At 20.7% G+C, this 22,858-nt stretch overlaps 2 protein-coding genes across 2 annotated transcripts in view; one reads left to right on the forward strand and one right to left on the reverse strand.

Annotated features, from left to right (window-relative positions):
* Positions 1–22,858, reverse strand: part of LOC128955992 (G-protein coupled receptor GRL101-like) — a 56,893-nt gene that overhangs the window by 4,715 nt on the left and 29,320 nt on the right. The window contains exons 10-22 of the mRNA XM_054301673.1: positions 17,905–18,036; positions 17,665–17,775; positions 17,360–17,416; positions 15,493–15,813; positions 14,405–14,516; positions 12,885–13,031; positions 12,633–12,704; positions 11,910–11,981; positions 11,532–11,603; positions 10,174–10,245; positions 9,876–9,947; positions 3,072–3,368; positions 167–743 (exon numbers count right to left, since the gene is read on the reverse strand). Coding sequence (XP_054157648.1) covers positions 167–743; positions 3,072–3,368; positions 9,876–9,947; positions 10,174–10,245; positions 11,532–11,603; positions 11,910–11,981; positions 12,633–12,704; positions 12,885–13,031; positions 14,405–14,516; positions 15,493–15,813; positions 17,360–17,416; positions 17,665–17,775; positions 17,905–18,036 — 2,114 coding nt within the window. The remainder of the gene's footprint in view (positions 1–166; positions 744–3,071; positions 3,369–9,875; positions 9,948–10,173; positions 10,246–11,531; positions 11,604–11,909; positions 11,982–12,632; positions 12,705–12,884; positions 13,032–14,404; positions 14,517–15,492; positions 15,814–17,359; positions 17,417–17,664; positions 17,776–17,904; positions 18,037–22,858) is intronic.
* On the forward strand, positions 5,344–6,546 carry LOC128954928 (glucan endo-1,3-beta-glucosidase-like). The gene is made up of 3 exons (XM_054300545.1): positions 5,344–5,551; positions 5,649–5,895; positions 5,986–6,546. The coding sequence occupies exons 1-3, from the start codon at positions 5,410–5,412 to the stop codon at positions 6,425–6,427; spliced, it is 831 nt and encodes a 276-aa protein (XP_054156520.1). The 5' UTR covers positions 5,344–5,409; the 3' UTR covers positions 6,428–6,546.

The following is a 22,858-nucleotide window of genomic DNA, read 5'->3' on the forward strand; positions in this document are numbered from 1 at the left end:
GAGAGACAGAGAGAGAGAGAGAGAGAGAGAGAGAGAGAGAGAGAGAGAGAGAGAGAGAGAGAGAGAGAGAGAAAGAGAGATCAATTAAATTATGAGAAAATTAATCAAAACACATGTATTTCCAGCACTGGTATTCACTGTACTGTATTAATACCGGTATTATTACCTGTGGAGGTATCTTAACGCCATAAAACGATATAATGCCTAACAGTATGATAGGCATCCAACACCAGAAGTCGGTCATTACGATAAACATCATACGCCGGGCCATACGGTTATGGATTTTATGTTCGGGTGTGCGGACAGCGCTCGACGTGTTTTTGGCCACAAAAAACATCCACAAATAGGCGACGGCTATTGTAGTGAACGACATAAAGTTGAGCACAAGAAATACAAATACCGAATACTCCCAGCCGTTTGGCCGCTCCTGAGTGATGTGCAGAGCCAGACAAACGCCGGATCGGCCGTAAAAGTTGTCAAAATAGTCAAATTGAAGCATCGGTACCACTAATGGTATAATCGATAGTGCGATACATAGTAGCCATAGTAAGCTCATTATGATTATAGCGTTTTTCATTTTAATTTTTCTGAATTTCAATGGAAATACTATTGTCACGAATCGGTCTAATGTTATGACTGTTAGTGTAAAAACTGAAAACTCTGACGAAAGGGTAGATAAAAATCCGGAGAAATGGCAAAGAGTGCTCTGACGCCACATACCATCCACTATGAAGTATATGCCACTGAAAATAATCATTAATTAATTATTAAATTAATTTATATATTATAAAATATTATTATTGTTTGTTTGTATGATTAAACAATATTATATATAAAAAAAATTTACTAAGTATTTGATATTTAAAAAAAACCAAAAACTTTTTTAGCAACTATTTAGTTATTTTATAATAAAATTATAAGTTAACAAAATAATCATTAATAAAAATTTTAATATATAATTTGTTTGTTTTTTTAATTAAAGTACAAAATAACTCTCTATTTTTTTGGATGATTTTGCTAAAATATAAGTAATCACAATTAATGATTAGACAATTTTTCCTATTGTTTATCTTAAATAAATAGTAAAGTATTTGTGTTTTTTAAGTAAAATGTTTTTTATACAACATTAATGTTATAACTTATAAGTTATTTATTAAATTACTTTTGATATAAATGTTAAATAAATGAATACTTTGGAACAATAATTAACTCATTGCTTAACAATAGATAAATTTTAAATAAATCCAATTTATTGCTATTTGAGAGTTTGTAATAAAAAATAAAATAAATCGGAGATACTATTACTGTATAGTATATTATATTATAAAATATCATTAAAATAAAACACTTTTCAAATAAATTAGCTACAAAAAACAAAACTATAAAATAAAGATTGTAAAATAATAAAGTTCACATATAAAAACTAAAATTTTAAAATTTTTAATATACAGGTAATTGTTTGTAAAAATCAAATCAAATTAATTGTGTATAAATTTTTACATAACATTAATTAATATAAAACATAAAAAATAAATTTAGATTTTATCAAATTTATAATTATTAATAATAAAATTTTAGTTCAATTTATTTTCTAAAATCCTAAAACACTGTTTCTGGACACATATAATAAATCTAATTTATTATTTAATTTTTTGATAAACACCAAAAAGTTATCTTTATAATATTGATGCTGTACAGTACATAATTCATAATACAGTATTAACAAAATCAATATTAGCGTAATAAAAGTGTCACATAATTTGATTGATAACAACTTTAGGTGCTTTTATTTTAAAAAATAAGTTACTTATATAAGTATAGTATGATATAAAACTTGTTTACTTGTTTAATCTCAATCAACATTTATTAAAAACAAATATTCTGTACTAAAATATAAACTATAAATAAATTTATACTATATTTTATTTCATAGTACAGTATATAATATTTATAAGTAAAAAAAATATTGGCTGTTATTTTTTTTTGCTACAATATAGTAGTTAAGTTTTTTCAAACTGAAAATAGAAATTTTTACGATTAATTTTGTTTATTTGTAAATAATTTATGAAATAATAATAATAAAAACAATTTGTAAAAACCCTATATAATAACTATATTTTACTATTATTAAATTTTGAATAATTTATAAGCAATTTTATTTTTACTATATACTAAATATAAAACAAATTTGTCAAATAAAAGTTTATATAGAAAAATGAGAAATAATGATATATTTTTAATAAAAAAAAAATTTCAATTTCAATTTTCACTATTGTGTATGTTTTTATAGTAGAAAATTACAACTAGTTTTGTTGTTAGCATATAATAAATATTTTATATTATTACTATTATTACTAATGATAATAATAAATGAGAAAATCTCAACAAATTTGATAAAACATTTTGCAATAGTTTACTCTAATAATAATAATAATAATAATAAAACTGATAATTCTATAAAAAACAAACAACAACAATGGGATTAAAAAAATTGTTGATCAATATATAGTAAACATTATTTTTTAGTTTATTAAAACACACACACATAAGTTTTTTATAATTATTTTTTAAAAACTTTAAATAAATATTGTGGTAAAAGATAAAAATTGAAAAACAATTTTATTGTAATTGTTAAGTCATAAATAATAAATAAAAAATTTTAAGTATTAAAACTAAATATATATATTAATATATATTAAATATATCAGACAGATTCTAATGATAAAAAATAATAATACATAAAAATATTTAATACTACTAATTATAATATAATAAAAATTATTAATAAATAGTTTAATTATTGTAAATAAGGAATTAAAATATTAAAGCTTTTCTAAATGAATGATTCGTTCGCAATGTTTTTAATTGTTTTTTTTCATTGTGTTTTCAGAAATAACAAATTATTGTGTAATTTAAGCTCAAAAAACATAATTAAAAAGATTTATTTGTTATATATATACTGTATATATATTATAAACTATATATATCTTTAATGTTAAAATGACAAACAAATGAATAAATGAATGAAATATTAATACAAAAAACCAAAAAAAAACAAAGAAAGTAATTACCGATAATAAGCGTCAACACCGGCTATAATAAGCAAATATATGCCCATTAGTAGGTCTCCCAGCGCTAGATTAATGATGAGAAAAGAGTGGACTTTATTTGTGATCCGGTATTTGATTCGCCAACATATCACAGTTATATTGCCGACCAGTGCCACCACTCCCAGTACCCAAATACAGATCCTCAGTAAGGCATTGGACAGTAAATCCTCGCACGAGGAGAACTCCATGTTGTCCGGAGCCGGGTTACAGGTCTCCACGTGTCGGGCCAGACAACAGAAACGAAATTCATCGGTTGTCCTAAAATTATTTGCAACAATTCAGATAAATATTATTATTTATGTTATGTTTTTTAAATGCTAAAATTAATATTTTAAATTCATTATAAATATATATATTTATTTTTCGTTTAAATGCAATAGAAATTTAAAATCCTGTAATTAATAAATTCATATTAAATATAATATATATTAAATTCTATTATTTTTTATTGTTATTATATACAATGTTATTAAATATTTGCAATTGTCAATAAAAAAATAGTATATTTTAATTATTATATGATATTATAGTTGATGAATTTTTTTTTAGTAAATGTAATAATTTTTAACACTTATAAACACTATTATTATAAATCTGCATAAAATTGTCCCTGAAAAATAAATGTGTACATATTCTGTACAAATAATAGACTTAATTACAAACAAATAATATTATCAATCATACAAAATATGATGAATAAATAAGAAAAAAAATATTTTTTTTTTGAATTATAAAAATTTTTTAAATTAACGATTAAAATAAATTTCTTGTGAATTTAGGTTAAAACACTTGTAATTTTCTAATTAATTAATTTATCTGATTTATCTAAAATAATCTATTATTTGTGATAAATTATAAATTACAAATGTTCATATAATGATGTGTACAATAGTATATTGTATCCAGGCTTACGTGTATTTAAGTAAAGGTATGGTATGTTTTTTATTAATATTTTCATATATTAGATAATCATTAATCTATTTCAGTCCATGAAATAATGTAAAATCATTAATGGTTTATGTAATAAAAATAATCATTAAAATAAATATTTAATATAAATATTACTGTATTATTTACTATAAATATTATTATTTACAAAATTATGATATTGTAAATTAATATTGTTAAAAATTTGTTTCGTACAAAAATTGATAATATTAATAATAATTGATTATTATTACTATTTATTTTTATTTCAATAAATAATAGAGTTCAATGTTTTCTCCAAAATTTTGTAATAAGTAATGAATAAATAAAATTACAGTTGTAATTAAAATATTATACAAAAGTATAGATACTAATAAATGATAAATAAATTTATTAAATATAATCCGTAAAATTTTATAAATCTATTGTCAAAAAGTTTTTAATTAATAATTTTTCATCACTTAATCTCACTATTATTTAATGTCTTTTATTATTCTATATAGAAATGATATAATTCTTTAATATTTTCTATATATTCTATAATATTAATTAATATATTAATACATTTAAACACTCAAACATATACTGTAATCTTATGTATAAAGCGCAACGTTTTGAACTATAAGCTATAATATAATTATCAATAGACTTAACAAGAAATTAAAATCAATTGTTTTCTGGGTTCACTTGAAAAGTATTTTGATTCATCTCATTTGATTAAATAAAATAAATAATTAATACAAATCATTATAAGCAAAATAATGTTAAGTGTTTTATGTGTGTTTTGTGTGTGTGTGTGTGTGTGTGTGTGTGAGAGAGAGAGAGAGAGAGAGAGAGAGAGAGAGAGAGAGAGAGAGAGAGAGTTTACTATAGAGTAATTATAAACAATAAAAAGTTTAATATTAAAAATTTGTAGAAACATTACTAATTAATAATGAATTGCATTGAAAACAACAATTATCACACAGTTTTGTCAATATTAGTTATAAATTATTATTATTAAATATGATTTTTTTAATAGAAATATTAATTCATAATTATCATTAAATATTAAATAGCATTATTTTATAATAAATACATTTGAAAAACATGTTGTTTATCTCCAGATAGAAAGTGGTTGAAACTGATTATAAAAAACAGTTGTTTAAAAAACAATAATATACCTTATTTTTATGTCACACAAAATTAATTAGATTTACAAAAACGACATAAATTATATAAATCTATCGATATTTTTCTATAAATGTATTGATAATTGAAATCCGTTGTCAACCAAACAACAAAAATAAAACAGTATATAAAGGAAGCAATATTTTTCTAACAATTTTATATTTGATAGAAAAATCTATTTTTATCAAAAAAAAACTCAAATATGTTATTTAATTTGATTGTATTAGCTATTGGTCTATTGAGAGGCGCCGAGTCCGCCGGTTGGCAGTTGGTCTGGTCAGATGAGTTTAATGGATCGGGCGGTCCTAATGATGGCGAATGGAGCTATGAGGTCGGCGGTGGCGGTAAGTGTCTCAACAATTTTTGAGCTATTTTTTTGTTTAATTTTTGTTTATATTATTTGATTTAATTTCTAATCAAAAAAATCTTGTCGACAATAAGGTTGGGGTAATAACGAGTTAGAGTACTATACATCGCACAATACGGGCAATGCTCGCCAAGAGGGCGGCCATTTGGTCATCAATGCCCGCGTCCAGGAAGAGGGAGGCAGACATTTTACATCGGCTCGATTGACATCGAAAAAGTCGTGGACATACGGCAAGTTCGAGGCCAGAGCTAAGCTGCCGAAAGGCAAAAATCTGTGGCCCGCTATCTGGATGATGCCGAAGGACAGCAAATATGGCGGATGGTATGTATACCCTATTGCTTGTCTAACAATTAGTTAATATAATATAAGGATTTTTTTCTCTGACAAATGATTTATTAATTGCGATGACAGGGCTGCCAGCGGTGAGATCGATATCATGGAAGCCAGAGGCGAGAGACCGACCATTACTCAGGGAACCATTCATTACGGCGGTTCGTGGCCTAACAATATCTACAGCGGTTCCGGCGAACGAAATTTCAATAAGGATTTTACTGCCGATTATCATACGTTTGCCGTCGAATGGGACCAAAATATGATTCGTTGGTATGTCGACGGCCAGGAGTATCACAGAGAAAATATCAATAGAAATATGTGGTCAGGAAAGGGAGCCAATCCCTACAACCATAACGGTGCCCCATTTGACCAGGGATTTTTCTGGATTCTCAACATTGCCGTCGGCGGCAATTTTTTCCCGCAAAATGTTTACGGACCGCCCGTCACTCCCGACGAAGCCCGACGATGGGAAAAGCCTTCGATGGAGATCGACTACCTTCGAGTCTACCAATGGAAGTAAAATAAAAAAAACAACTAACTGTCCCAACATTTTTTGTTTTTACTGTTACTAACTAACAGTATTTAACATTTGTCATTGTAATTAATTTTTTTAAAATTCAATAAAAACTATTTTCTAATTTCTAATTGTTTTGAATTACTGATATTTTTTAATTTTTAATTATTTATTATAAAATGAAAATATTAATCAAATTTTTAAAACATACGGTATTAGTTTTGCAATATATTTGTTAGTATTAATTTATTAATTAAATTTTATTATATCATTGATACTTATAATAATAATAATAACAATTATAATTAATGGTTTAGTTGACATTACAAATTGAAAAACAATCTTACATTGGGACACCGTATCACTGTATTAATTAAATTAATATTTTATATATTTATATCATTTATTATTAAGGTAATAATATTCAATATTTTTATATATTTAAACAACTGTATATAATGTACTAGAACAATTTATATACAGTGTAATTTATAATATTTACTGATTAAAGTGCAAAAATTTGATAAATACATTTATATGAAATTGAATAATTTATTTATAATAACAAAAATAATAACCTAGTTTAGCATTTGAATAATTAAAACATGAAATACAAAAGCATTTATGTTATATTATAGAAATGTATTATACTAAACATGTTATATATAATTATATAATATTGTACATAAAGTGATACCACATTGTACTGTAACCTTGTTTATAGCTTTCATATAAAAATAAAATTTTATATAAAAAATTAATATATATTGTATATATATTAATTAATTATTTATAATTATAAACAAATGTTTTTTTATCATTAATCCAATATTTTAAGATGAAAGCAAAATTTTGACATGTATTATATTTATCTTATATATCTAATTATATAAAAATATTACAGATAAAAAACAAAAGTATAACTATTTTGGCATTAAATTTGAAAAAATTGTCTATAATTTAAATGTCTCATTAATATATAAAAAAAACTCTGTAAATAATCTTTTCTAAGATAAAAAAAATAATAAATTTGTTTTACTAATAATAAAATATAATAATTAATAATAGATATCAACATCAACAAAATAATGTTACATTGTGTCAATTTTTTTGTGAAAATTGTCATATGTTTTGATTTAAGATGAAATATTATATAATAATATTGATATCATATCGTATATATAATTAATAAAATATATACAATGTTTCAGTTTTTTTTCTATGGTTTCACTTTAAGTGCCATTAGTAGTACAGCAGTAGTAGTATTTTTATTATGCTTTCAATATTTAGTTCAACTTAAAAGTTACATATAATATGAAACTCACGACAAATCAAATAAATTATACCAAAAATAGACCCAAAAAAATATGTTGAAATTCATCTCAACAATACTATTAATAATATAGACAATATCGACTAATTTTGTAATAATATAAAGGTGATGAATTATATTTATTTGGACATCATATTTATTAAATGTTAAAGTTGACAATCAATGTGTGTGTGAGAGAGAGAGAGTGAGTGAGTGAGAGAGAGAGAGAGAGAGAGAGAGAGAGAGAGAGAGAGAGAGAGAGAGAGAGAGATAGTGAAGTAATACAATCGTTAGACCAGCGGTTAAGTGAAATATAAAATCATGATTTACTACTTCTATGGATAGAAAAATAGAGAGATATTATGAACACAGAGTTTTAAGATGAATGAAAAGTTCATATAAAGTAATCTTTAGTTATGAAACACAACTCTTATCTTTCAAACATCGAGTATATATCACAGTTGGGGTAAAATTTTTTTTTTTTTGAAATTAAACTTAATAACATTTGGCACACGTATATAATGATATAGCGATGGGATCAACATCAGTAATATGTGTATGTGTGTGTATATATGTGTGTATATATGTGTGTATGTATGTGTGTATACATGTGTGTATGTATGTGTATATACAGAATGTATTTGTGAAAAATGACAACAACTATAACATACAGCAACTGAGATATACTATGAATTATATGAACAGTGATGAGAATATCATACTCATTGATCAGTTAATTTCATTGACTTAGCCGTACATTCAATACATACATTAATACTGTAATCATTAATGAAAACTTAGTTTTTTTTCTGAATCACCGATTGATACAAAAATAATTGGCACCTAATTAGAGTCGACAGTTATAATAATAATAATAATAATAATAAAGGCAATGGAAAATTAACTAATTGTTTGATTGATTATCAATAATATTGTGTATATAATCTCATAAGAATATCATATGTCATAATCAAATAAATTACAAAAATAGTAACTATAATAATAAGTTTTAATTAAGTTTTAATGTCAAAATAGCTAATAATTTAGTGTATATGTACATGTACTGTAATGTTTTTATTATAATATACTGTATGTAAATCTATTTATTTATTTACTTAATACACTTTTTGAATAACTAACTAACAAAATTAGAAAATAACTTAAATATATATACAGAATAATAATAAAAAAATTATGTTTATTTTATAGCAATTTTACGTTATGCTTATTTGATTTTATTTAAAGTTAATGTCAAAATATTAAAGTCAACTATAATAACTGACAAATTTTATTTTTAAAATACATTCAATAATATCAACTATAATAACTATAATAATATAAAAATATAAAATCACACTTAAATATCGCAGTTATATTAAAATTTGATTTAGTTGTTAAAGTTTAAAGTTTAAACATAACATAAAATGAATGTTAAATAACTAAACACATAAACAACAGTTAGTTATTTATTTAATAAATTTTTAGAAATACTATAAAATATAGAAACTATAATAGATATTATAATTATATATATATATTTAATTTATAATACGCTATATCGTTAGTACAAAAAAGGAGATTCAAAATTTGAAAAATTAAATAAATTTCAATAATTTTGTCCTCAAACCTGTCATATAATGCATAATTTACTGTAAATATAATACAATCTCCGAAATAATATTTACAGTAAACTTTTTTCTATGGTTATTAAATAAAAAATGTGTAAATATTTTATATAAACATAAAATATTAGATTTTCTCTGTAAATTTGTTTTTTTTATTTGCAAATATTTTTTTCCTCTCTCTCTCTCTCTCTCTCTCTCTCTCTCTCTCTCTCTCTCTCTGTAGTATAAATAATTAGCAGACAAAATTATCAATATGTACACAATGTATCCAAGTATACTGTATGTATAAATGATGAATCAAAATACACATACATATACACACACGCAGTCAAAATCATGTTATAAATAAAAAGTAATAAATAAATTCATTAATTTTGTATAATAATAATAATAATAATATGATATGAAAAGCTTGAATATAAAGATAATCAATGGTAACAAACCATACAATAAGTATTTGTCAAATACAATACAAAGTGACAATAAAATTGGTTATTCAATGGCAAAAATTACTTACAAAAGCCTCAATGACTGTAATCCGAGAAAAGTTTTTCCGCCCATTTTGTTCAATGAATTTTTCGATAAGTCTCTGCATTTAATTTTTGTTTTTATTTTTGGTATTTTGTTTTTGTTGTTTCCAATAGAAATAAAATTAAATACATCATTAAATTAAATCAAACACAACAATATATATATATATATATAAATTTAATGTTGTATAGTATGTATCTAATTTGGTGGTGAAATAACGGATACTAAACATTGGATATAAAAACAGTAGTATTATTATTATTAAATTAAGTAACGGTGCTTACAGTGACGCCAATTTGATTAAACCACTGAATACTCCGTCTTCAATATCAGTAATCACATTGTTTGATAAATCACTACAAAATAATATATATATAAATATAAATATAAGACAAGAAAAAAAACCAAAAATTATAAAGTCATTAAATCTGATAATTATAATTTTGTTTAAAAATAAATTAACAAAACAAACAAAAATTATTAGTATTTTTCTTACTTTACTTTACAGTAAGTCATAAAAATCAATAATATTTATTACTGTTTGTTGAAAATAATATTTTTCATAAAAAAGGATTTATTATATAAATAATTTATATAATTTATATGAATTTATATAATAAATATTTAATATAATATATAAGTTAAATTGTAAGATTATTTTTTGAAGTGATTTTTTTAAATATAATTAAAATTTTTATATATTTTATTCTCATATATAATAAATAAAAATGACATAATATTTAGGTATTCATTATATTTTCAGATGAATAACTTTATTTGACTTAAAAATTTAGATCATTGTTTTTAAAATAAAATATTTAATTTTAGTTAGAGTTGGTAATTCATTTTAAAAATAATATATATTTTGAAGTAATCAATAGAAAACAATTAGATAATAAACTATTTAATCAATGAATATTTATAAAACTTTTAATGTTTAATTACTTTTTCATATTTATATTTTTAAAAATAAAATAACAACTGTTTTAATGATAAATTCTATAATCTAAGAAAATATAAATGTTTATGTTTATTTAATATTAAAATTATTTATTTTGTGATTTTATGATAATATACAATATCAAGTTTTTTAAAACTAATCTTTTATAATATTGATTAACTGTAAATGTAAGTTAGATAATATGAATCTTGTATTGTTTTTTGTTTTAAATTAAATATTAGGACATTTTTCAACCCTATTTTTTAGTCTATATACGTGTTTTGACTAGACATTTGAAACTTTAATAATAGCTTCTAATAAATGATGACTTTTAAGGATACACTTTGGGAATTGATTTGAAAAACTTTTGCTGAGTATATACAGTATATAAACAATTTATACAATATTTATTGATTATACATACTTTATACAGCATTATTTATATACAGTAAATATCATGCAATTTATGGTTTGGTATTCATAACTGTAAATCACAATTACTATTATAATAGATTCACTAAACTGTTATACACGTGTCTTAAAGTAATAGTCTAAAATTATAATAATAAAAATCAAATTAAAGCGAATATTGATAACATTATATTTAGATTATATTTTTAAAAGTTAAGTAAACAAAAAATATTATTTTAGTAAAGTATCATAAAATTATTTTTAAAAACTAATATATTTATTCATACATACAGTGTACTCAATGAACGTAAGCCGACAAATGAATTTTTATAGAGATGTGCTATATTTTGATGACTTAAATCTCTGTAATTACAATACAAATCTCAAATAGTATCACATTTTGCATGTTTTATAAATATTAATAATACTATACAATAGTTTATAAGTATTACTAATAATACTGTATTAGCATAAGTATAAAATTATAAGTATTAATGTTTGCTAATAGTATCATAAACACTATATTTATGTACAGTACTATAAAAATTACTTACAAATTCAAATTTTAAAGCAATTTTTATTTTAATAATGTTTATTCTAATACTTAATATGTTTTTATTATAATAAATATGATATTTTAATAAATTTATAAAATATATTAATACATACAATGAATTCAATGAAGTCAAACCACTAAATGAAAATTCATGTATTATTCGTATTCTGTTTCCAATTAATGTTCTGTAAAATTAAGAAAAAAAGTTTAAAAAATAATTATAAATTTAATTAAAAAAAATAATCTACAAGTAAAACAATTAAATTATTAAAAGTCTATAAGGGATTATCATTGCTAAGTATGTCTTTTAAAAATTGGTTTTAAATATTAATACTCTATCATACAGTATGGTTGATGTTTTAATACATTTTTAACATAAACAACATAATTGTATTATTTGTTATAAAATTATATTTTTATGTCATTCATTTACTGTAAATATAAATATATATATAAAGTAAATTATACATAATAAAATTTTTATAAAATATGCAAATATAATTTATTAAGAAAATTTTCATAATTAATTTAATTAATTAATAATGTTATAAATAATTGTAATATATTAAAATTCAATGAATATTAATATTCAAAAGTTTCTATCAACTCAATTATTCCTTAGATTCATTAAGAAAAATTATTTACACATCAATTTATTATATAATACATTATTAATTAAATTTGTAATATTTTTCATGTATATATATAACAATTATGTTATTATTTATCTAATTAGCTAACAAGTAAATTAGTTATTAAAAATATTTATTAAAAATTATATAATTATATAAATTATATAAAAAATTATTAATTAATTAATGTTTAGCATAACATACACTGTTCCCAGATTTGGTAGACCAGCAAATGTGTGCGGATCCAGAATTTCAATCATATTATTCTTTAAATGCCTTAAAGTGAAAAAATATCAGATAATTAAGTCAAAGATAGCAAAATGATTAAGTTTTTACCAATAAAATATTTTTTTTTTGGTAAAATCAAATGCTTAATGCATATGCACATCATTTATTATTAACACAAAAAATGATATATTAATGTATAAAACAAAACAAAAAAAAAATCTCATTTACAATATTCTTAGTTTCCATAGATTCTTGAATAGTCCGGGGGGTAAATATGTGATATAATTGTCGCTTAAGTCGATTGTATGCATCCGCTCGAAACCGGCAAACATTTTAGGCTTCAAACTCTTTCCCAAATAATTGCCTTTCAGTATCCTATTTGATATGTTTTTTGTTGTTTAATACAAAAATATATATATATATATATATATACTATTGTTTAGATATTGTAATAATAATAATAATAATAATGCTGATGATAATGTTTAAATTTAATAATGCTAATATCAAAGTAAATTATATATATATTAAAGATATTGTTAACAAAAATTTAAGTATTTTAACATTAAATTCAATAATGCATAAAATTTTTATATACTAAATAAAAATATCTAATAAATAATTTCATTCATAACTTTTCATTTAACTTTTAACGCTTAATTTTTCAAACAAATTGTAATTTATTATAAAAGTTATATACTTTAGTAGATACAAAAATCAATGTACTATAAATACTAATTTCATATTAGGTATATAATAGTAAATACCAATAAATTACTAAAATAAACCCATAATAAGTGTTATTCTCATATGACGTTCATAAAGTTTAGGGAAATAATTCAATGATAATTATATATTAATTTATATTTAAATGGATCTGACACTAGTAAACTATGTAAATAAGCTAATTAGGCACCAGTGACATTTTAAAATATATCTAAAAATTAAAAAAAAAATATTAATATAAAAAAGTTCATAATAGATAACTAAAAAAATATTTATTAAATAAGATATTTTCAATTTAAAATTAATTGTATTGTAATATTGGTATTTCTTCTAAACTAAAAATTATTTAATCAAATAAAATCTATTGAAATATACTGTAAAAATCATTTTTTAAAAATTGGACGTCTCTCGTGAATAACCCTTTAGTATAATTTATTGTTTAAAATAATAATTTATAATAAAATATTAACAAAACGCTATATTGCTATATAAATTTTTAATTAATATAGAAAATACTGTAAATATTAGTAAAATAGAAAATATAGTATGAAATTAATAATTAATATATTTAAAAAAGCATTGAAATGTAAAATTAAAAATTAGTCTTATTGTTAATAACAAAACATTTTAATATACGATTATATGTCAAAAAATTAATGCTATTGATTTTATAAAACAAAACATTTTGTGCTAGATTATGTAACATGTTTAATATTTTTATAATGTTTAATATTATAAATGGTTGCTTTTAAATTTAATCTATAAAAACACTTTAAAAATTCAAATTTACATTAAGATATTTATAAATAATTATAAATGTCGGAAAATGCAAGAATATAAAAATACAATAATTTATTTTTTATTTTTCTTTAGTTTACTATAGTATATATTTTTTAAAAATTAGTCTAAAAATTTTAGATATTAAACTATCTAGTTAAATTTTGAATTAACATAATTTTAATCAAACTAATTACATATATATATATTAATTATTTTTATTTTAAAAATTAAAAAACACTTACATTCTTAATATTTCTAATTCAATGTTATCGGGAATTGTTTGGAGACCAACATCTGTACAGTTAATAGTAGTGTCAATACACGGGCACCGGGTGTCCGATGAACACGTAAAAGCTATTATATTATTAAATTACAAATTATACATAATTTTTAAATTGCAAAACTTTATATTAGTATTTAAAAAGTTTACTAGAAAGACAATAAACTATAATTACAAATATGACTTTAGATGTAAAATAATGACTATTTATAATCTAGAAATTAGCTGTAATTATCATTAAAATTTTGTGCTATAATTATATAAACTAAGCATTTAATTAATTTTTGGTGTTATTTTGTAGAAGTTTATGTGTTTTAAACATAATTGATAGTAATATTAATAATAATTTCTTTATTTTTTAAAAAAAAATAATGATTGTTATTTAACAATTGCGGTGCTTAAAAAGTTTTATAGTCAACTATTTGTAGAAAAATGATAAATTATCTGAATATAATTAAATTATAGATTTATATTAAAAATAAAGTCGTACCCAAAAAAATTATAAAATACTAAAACATAAAACTATTAATAGATATTTATAATTGAATACAACTATCATAAACAAAACAAAAATCTAGTTTAATACTAATAGTGTGACATTAATTGAAATGTTTTAGTGGCCCTAAAATGGATTACATTTAGCAAAAAAAAGTTAATTTAAAAGTCATCTCAAATTGTTTTGTTTTTCAGTTTTTTTCTTTGTTGGTTAAAGTCATAAAAAGTTTTTATTTTGATAAAATATATATATACGAAAAATTTGAGCTAAAATTGATTTTATTTTGCAAAAAAAAATATTACTTTTGGACTTTTGAAGTAATAAAAAACAAAATCAAAATAAAGACAAACAAAACTCAATAAAAGCAAAAGTTAAGTATTTATTTATCGATAAATTGAAGGCAAAAGTAATGTTTGGCGACAATATACAGTATAGACAGACATTAGGATAAGTGAGAGCTAATATAACTGTATTTTTTAAATGCCATATTTTTTTTTAAAAAAATCTTATATTTTTTTATTATTATTGGTTTTTAATTCTGATATCAATCTTACGGCAATTTTCCTCATCGGCCCAATCGGAAAGCATTGGGCACTCAATTTTGCCGTTACATTTGAGCTGTCCGTCCACACAGTAACTGTTGGCACACTTGATCTGATCGGTGGCGCACTTCCAATGCGAACAGTTCCTCAAATTGGATCTATCGGCGCAACCGTATCGATGATCGGCGGTTACCAAACAGCGAAACTCTAGACCAATACACTGACCGTTATCGCAGCGAAACTCATCGGTAGAGCACTCGGAGTACTTGTCCGGACAGTTCAGTTCATCCGATTTGTCGGGACAGTCGTCTACATAATCGCACCAATAGTTTTCTATAATTTGTGATTAATTGCAAACATAATTATTTTTAACAAAATAATTTCAATAATTTTTTTTTAATTTTAATTACTAAACAAAAATTTATATTATATTTAATGATAATTAAGTGATACACTTAAATAAACACCAGATTAATTGAATATCTCATTCAAAGAAAGTGGTGGTTAATATATTTAATTTAATAAAATAAAATTAATTAAATCCTAAATATTAATGATGCCATTGGTTTAGGTATTCATGACTACTAAACAATCAGCAAATAATATAATCATAAATTTTAAACATTTATATCATTACATGTTTGTCATGAATAATGTTTAATTAAATTCTTATCGTTTGGTCTAAACTTAATTAAAATGACATTTAATATAATGTCTATTAAAAAGTTTTGCGAAATGTTTTTTGTTTTATTTAGTTCAATGCATTTTATTTAAATAACTCAAAGTTTAGATTAATGATATTATAATAATAAATTATTGTTGACATGATTTATAATAATATTTTAACTTAAAAATTTTTAATAATTAATAAATCACTTTACTTAAGTAAATCATTATAAAATTAAAAAATTTCCTGATCCCTAAAATATTTATTCAAGTTTTATGGTATTAAATTAATTGCAAAAAAATAAATTCCATTAAAAATTTTAATAATAAATTTTGTAATTATTTTAAAGTTAATTTAAGCAAAATATTAAGCAATATATAAGCAAATTTAATAATAATAATGAAAAACAAAATATTAAAATTTTAATAAATCAATAATAAAACAATCAAACATAATAAATATCATGTTTAATAAAACTTAAATATAAATTATATATTTATTATTAGCAAATCAAAAAGTATGATAATTTTATCTTAAAATATTAACATTTGTTTCAATTTTTTACTATTATAAGAAAAAAAACAAAACAAAAACTTTATATTATCTCAATATTTGATTTTAAAAAATAAAAATAGATTCTCTCATATCTTTATAAAATAAAATAATATATAAAATATAAATGTATACTGAATATCATATATTATTTTATATAAAATCTACACTACTTTTATGATATCAATTTTGTTTAAAGATAATATTTTTGAATGCATTTCAAAAATGTTATAATTTTATGAATATCTTATAAAATTCAATTCAATAACAAGTATCCATAGAACTTTATAATCAATATATAATATGAGTTTAATAAATGTATGATATATTTAAGATTTAATTTTTCATTGTTAAATTGAAAATTTATATTAAAAAATATTTTATGTATGAATCAAACAGCATTTTAAAAATATCTGATCCAAAAATAAATAATATTATTAATATAAATTTTAATAGGAATTTAAATCAGCATTATTTTTTATTATGCATACTTTCAATTATTTTTTAACAATAAAACTACTACAATATTTATATAACAATAGACATAATCATATTGTATATATATTATCAACAATACTTGACATTCAATTACAATATAAATCAAAATTACTGAAATTTTCGATATAAAAATAAATTGTAATATTTCTAAATAACGCTTACTTGGAATGCATTGACCGGAATTGCACTTATGAGACCCATTCATACATTTGTAGTCATCTATAAAAAACAGTTAATGTGAAAAACAAATAATAATAATATAAAAACAAATGATATTAAGTTAATTTATTTTTCAACCAAAACAACAAAAATTAAGTAAATAAATAACAAATCATAAACAACTTAAATCGAGAGAGAAATAGAGAGAAATAGAGAGAGAGAGAGAGAGAGAGAGAGAGAGAGAGAGAGAGAGAGAGAGAGAGAGAGAGAGATAAAAATGCCAAAAAACTCGTTGTTAAAAGGCTTACCACAAAATGTTTCATCACTTTTATCATAACAATCGATAATACCATTACATCTATTAGTCGATTCAATGCACTGACTGTTTGTGCACAAAAAGCCATCGCATTTATTGTAATCTATTATATCCAAAAAAAATATATTTAAAAATATATAAAATTAAAAGTTTTAACAACACTACAGTAGTAGTAGTAATTTAGCAAATAAAATATTAGATATTAATTGATAATAATAATAATAATAATAACCGCAATTGACTTCATCGGCACCGTCTAAACACTCGGGTATATGATTACAACGGATTACTTGTGGTTGACAGCGCTTTTCGGTCGGACACCAAAAATGGTCGTCCAATGATTTACAACTATCTTCAGTATATCCTATTAAAAAACATTAGGTTGAAAATGTACAGTACAATCAATTAATTGATTATTGATAAAATATTTTTTTTAAAAGCAAACAAACAAATGAATTACCAGAAGGCTTTTATATGGAGATATTAAATCCATATAAAGTTATATTTTTTAGAAAAAATATACAATATATTTATATGAAATTCTATGTATGTATAATATTGTATATAATACATTGTTACATATAATATATATATATATATATATATATATATATATATATATATATATATATATTTAATTCTCAACGGATACTTATCAATATTTTTTCAAATAATTTTTAAAAAAATAACATACAATATATCGTATCCATTACAATAAAAACTACTTCGACTATATTTTCAAAAAAAAAAGATATATATATTTTTTTATACTTTAAGTTTAAAAATAGCCTTATAATACTGTATTTGTTACATTGTGTATATCAATACATAGTTCAGGTTAGGTTACATTCAAAATAAAAATAAGTAACTTAATGTTAAAGTCAATGGGGATTATTATATATAAAAATATACCGTATATATACTGTATATATATATATAGTATATATTTTATATTGCTGACACACTCGTCAATTTGCAATGAAGTTAATAGGTTGACTGAACTAAAATCTCAAATTTAAAAATATATATATATATTTTGACAAGCTGATTTTGTGAATGAGATGATAATCATATAATGTATAGTTTAATGTATAGTTTTTATTTTTATAAATTTACTGAATATTTACCTGTATATTATTTTTTTATTAGATAAAATACTAAAAATATAAACACATTTTAAAATTGCTTAAATTTGATAATTATATATATACAGTATGTAAATCTAAAGACGGACGATTTAAATGTTTAATAACTTAAAAAGTATAAAAGATATTTTAAACAAATAACGTTTAAAATAATAAGGAATAGTTATAGTTTATGAAAATAAATTTTGATAAATTTGACCTCCTCAAACTTTAAGGAGGCGGGGACATTTTCAAAAATTACATACAAAAATATCTAAATTTTCTTAATTAATAAATGTCTTGGTTTTAATTGATGGTTTGAAAAATTAATTAAAGTATACTTTCCTTACACTATAGACACTAAAAGAAATAAAATAGAAAAAAAATTTGATTATTTATCATGGTCAGATTTTCTATTTTTTAGTATTTTTATCTAAATTACATGTAAACAAAATCGACTATATTTTTTATTTTTAAAGGAGGTGGAACCTATTAAATTTTAGTTTCATAAACTATAACTATTCCTTATTATTTTAAACGTTATTTGTTTAAAATATCTTTTATACTTTTTAAGTTATTAAACATTTAAATCGTCCGTCTTTAGATTTACACACTGGTATATATATAAAGCTACAAAATACCAGTAAACTGTTGTTTACAATTATAATTTGTAAAACAACTAAATTTTTGTTGCGTCAAACAATTGTCTTATTAAACAATACCTATACTATATTGATGGCTATTAATGGCTATAGTTAGTGACAGTTTGATGAAACATTTTGAAGTAATTTATAACTAAAAAAAACCCAAACGACAAATGTTGTCAACACAATAACAACCACTATCATTGTCTCAACACATTATTTATCAATAAAACCCAATCAATCGTTTAATTTTTTGGATAAATAAAATAACTTTTTTTGTAACAATTTAAGTGACATTTAATTTCACACCAAAATATAATAAATAGTTTTCATTTTATTTACAGCGCTTTTTTGTGTCAATTATATTAAACGTCTAAATGTTGTAAATGTTTTGACAGTATTTTAATATTTTACTAATTACTACATTACAACCCATTAAAGACTATAAAAACTATCAATTATTTTGTTTTGATTTATACATCTAATAAATTGCAACAATAATTTTTAAAAATATTTTACCTAAAGCTAATGTTGGTTCAAATACATAATGTTTGCATAAATATTTCAGTAAATACATTATATATATGTTTAATCTACTAAATTTTATTAAACCATATTATCATACATTTTTGTATATCATATTATATCATATATTACAAAATTTTCAAACTTTATATAAATTAGATGTTCAAAAAAATAAATTATTTATTATAACTTATCAATATGATTATTTTTTCAAGGTTCAAAATTTTATACCTATATATCACACATTGTTAGTCAAAATTACTATTTGAGTTGTTATTTAGATATAATTGGTGGTCAACCAATATTTATGATATTTAAAAAACAAATAAATTACTATATTTTTTCCAAAAATACAAACAAATTTACTTAATGTACTTTAATCAATCACTTAAACTATTATATAATATATCAATATAGTATAAACTTTTAACACACACACACACACACACACACACACACACACACACACACACACACTAATGATTATCAAATTTTGATTTCCGATAAATAATTTTTCATTTTAAGTGAAAAACATTTAATAAATAAAGTAAATTAATAACAAATTTTAGCGATTTGTTGACACATAAAAAAGTAACAAAAAAAACTTATTGTAGTTGTTAGTAGATTTGATGTTTCAATTTGTTGAATTACAACAAAAATTTCATACAATATATATATATAAAATATTTGTCATCAATTTAAATTGAACAATTTAATGTCAAACATGAAATATATTTTTTAATGATTTTTTTACCCAATTACAAAATATTTTTTTTTTTAAATATATATTTTTAACAATTAAAGTGCTTAAATAAAATAAAAACTTTAAAATTAACTTAAAACGTTTGTGGTTACACAATTGCAAAGATACTTAAAAAAATAAATTTAATAAAATTGAAACTAAAACTAATTACATTAAATTTATATTGGTATAACATTATACAGTATTATATGAAAGTTAATCTATAAAGTAATAATAATAATATTATTATTAGTATTAGTTAATGTGAAATGTGATGCACTACAGTTTATAATATACAAACTAAATATTAGTTACTAATAATAATTGACATTTTAAAAATAATTGAATAAAAATTGAGAGATTGGTTTAAAATAAGCCATAATTTATGATTGTTTTAATTAAATATTAAATATATCCTAAAATTGTTTTTCCATTTAATTTTTCCCATAAGTTATGGGTTTTATATTTCAAATCTATTGTAGTTTCAAATTTACTTTATGTTCAGTAGTAATAAAAACGTTAAAAATATGTTATACTATTATAGTTAAGTATCCATAAATTTTTTTGATCATATTGTAATACTGTATCAAACACATTAATAGTCATATACTGTATCTTATTATTATTATTATTATTACTAATAATGAAAAAAAGTAATTTGCAAATTGAATAAAATTAGATTTCTTAAAAGAAAATCTAATTTTTTTATTTGTCAATATTAATAATATTAAATATTTGATTTCATCATAATATATGAATATATGTCAGTATATGAAATAAATAATATAGTCAATGAAATATGTGCAATATTATGTACAAATAAATTATGACATAAAATTTTCCTAAAATTTTTTAATAAATAACAAAACTATAATTTTACTTTATTAAAATATAAATTTTTATAAATGAAAATACTACAGGTATCAAATATCTAGCAAATAATGATAACCATAATAGATAAAAATATTTAAAATAATTATCATTTTTCTAACGGAAAAAATTATAAATAGTACAATATTATAACGTTATATCATATTTACTAATATATTGGAAAAATTAGTTAAAATGCTATTTGTTTTATATTTAATATTTATGTAAAAGCTTGATTAATTTTTTTTATAAATATCTATTTATATTTTGACAAAAACATATTACATATAAATAATGTAAAAGTATGATATGAATCAAATTTACAATTTATTAGTATCAGTATATATTTGTAAAATATGATAATAATATTAAATGATTTTTTAATAGTCTATTAATTATTTATTAACTATTTCGATAATTATAGCAACAATTCACTTATTATACTAGAAATCATGTTTAATGTTTGTACTAATAATTATTTTTATTATTAGTATTTAAACATAACAATAAAATATTAATTATTTAATAATAATTGTTCAAATATTTTAAATACTGCATAATTAAACAAAATGTCATAAACTATTTACTTACGCAATAAATTAGAAATATTTTTAATAATTAAATATTACAAATTAACATAAATACATTTTTGGTTAATAATTAATATACAATATACTACTACTACAAATACAAGTTACTATATTAATATTTGAAAATATTGATATAATTAAATTCAATATAACTGTATATATATAACTCTTGTTAAAACCAGCAGTTATTTAATTGAAAAACATTGCTATACAAACAAAATTTGTTTAATTTGATTCCGGAAATAATAATAATAATATACTGATAATTGAAAAATAACTAGTAATAGAGTTTTTTTTTGAGAGGATATATTGCCATTATTATAGCCATTTAAAGTCTAGTGTTATTATAACTTATTTTTAATAATAATAATATAATAGTTTATTAACTATTTTTAATTAAATATAAAATATTGTATTACTGTTATTTAATATAAAATTTACATAAAAAATAAGTAAATAGATGTCTATATATAAAGATGGTCAAATAGACATTTCTAATAAATTTCCATGAGAAAATTTCTAGTAAATTTTTCATGAATAAATTTCTATAGTAATTTAACTTTATTGTTATACTATGGGATCCCTACATGTAATCCCTTATTGTAATACTTTATATATTAATGAGACATAATATACACTACAGTATATTTACCGAATAGGAATATACTACATGTGGACAACTAATTAAAGA

Source organism: Oppia nitens, unplaced genomic scaffold (assembly GCF_028296485.1).
Source record: "Oppia nitens isolate AA-2021 unplaced genomic scaffold, nextdenovo-longstitch-racon4-pilon3 scaffold2_pilon_pilon_pilon, whole genome shotgun sequence".
Classification (NCBI taxonomy): domain Eukaryota; kingdom Metazoa; phylum Arthropoda; class Arachnida; order Sarcoptiformes; family Oppiidae; genus Oppia; species Oppia nitens.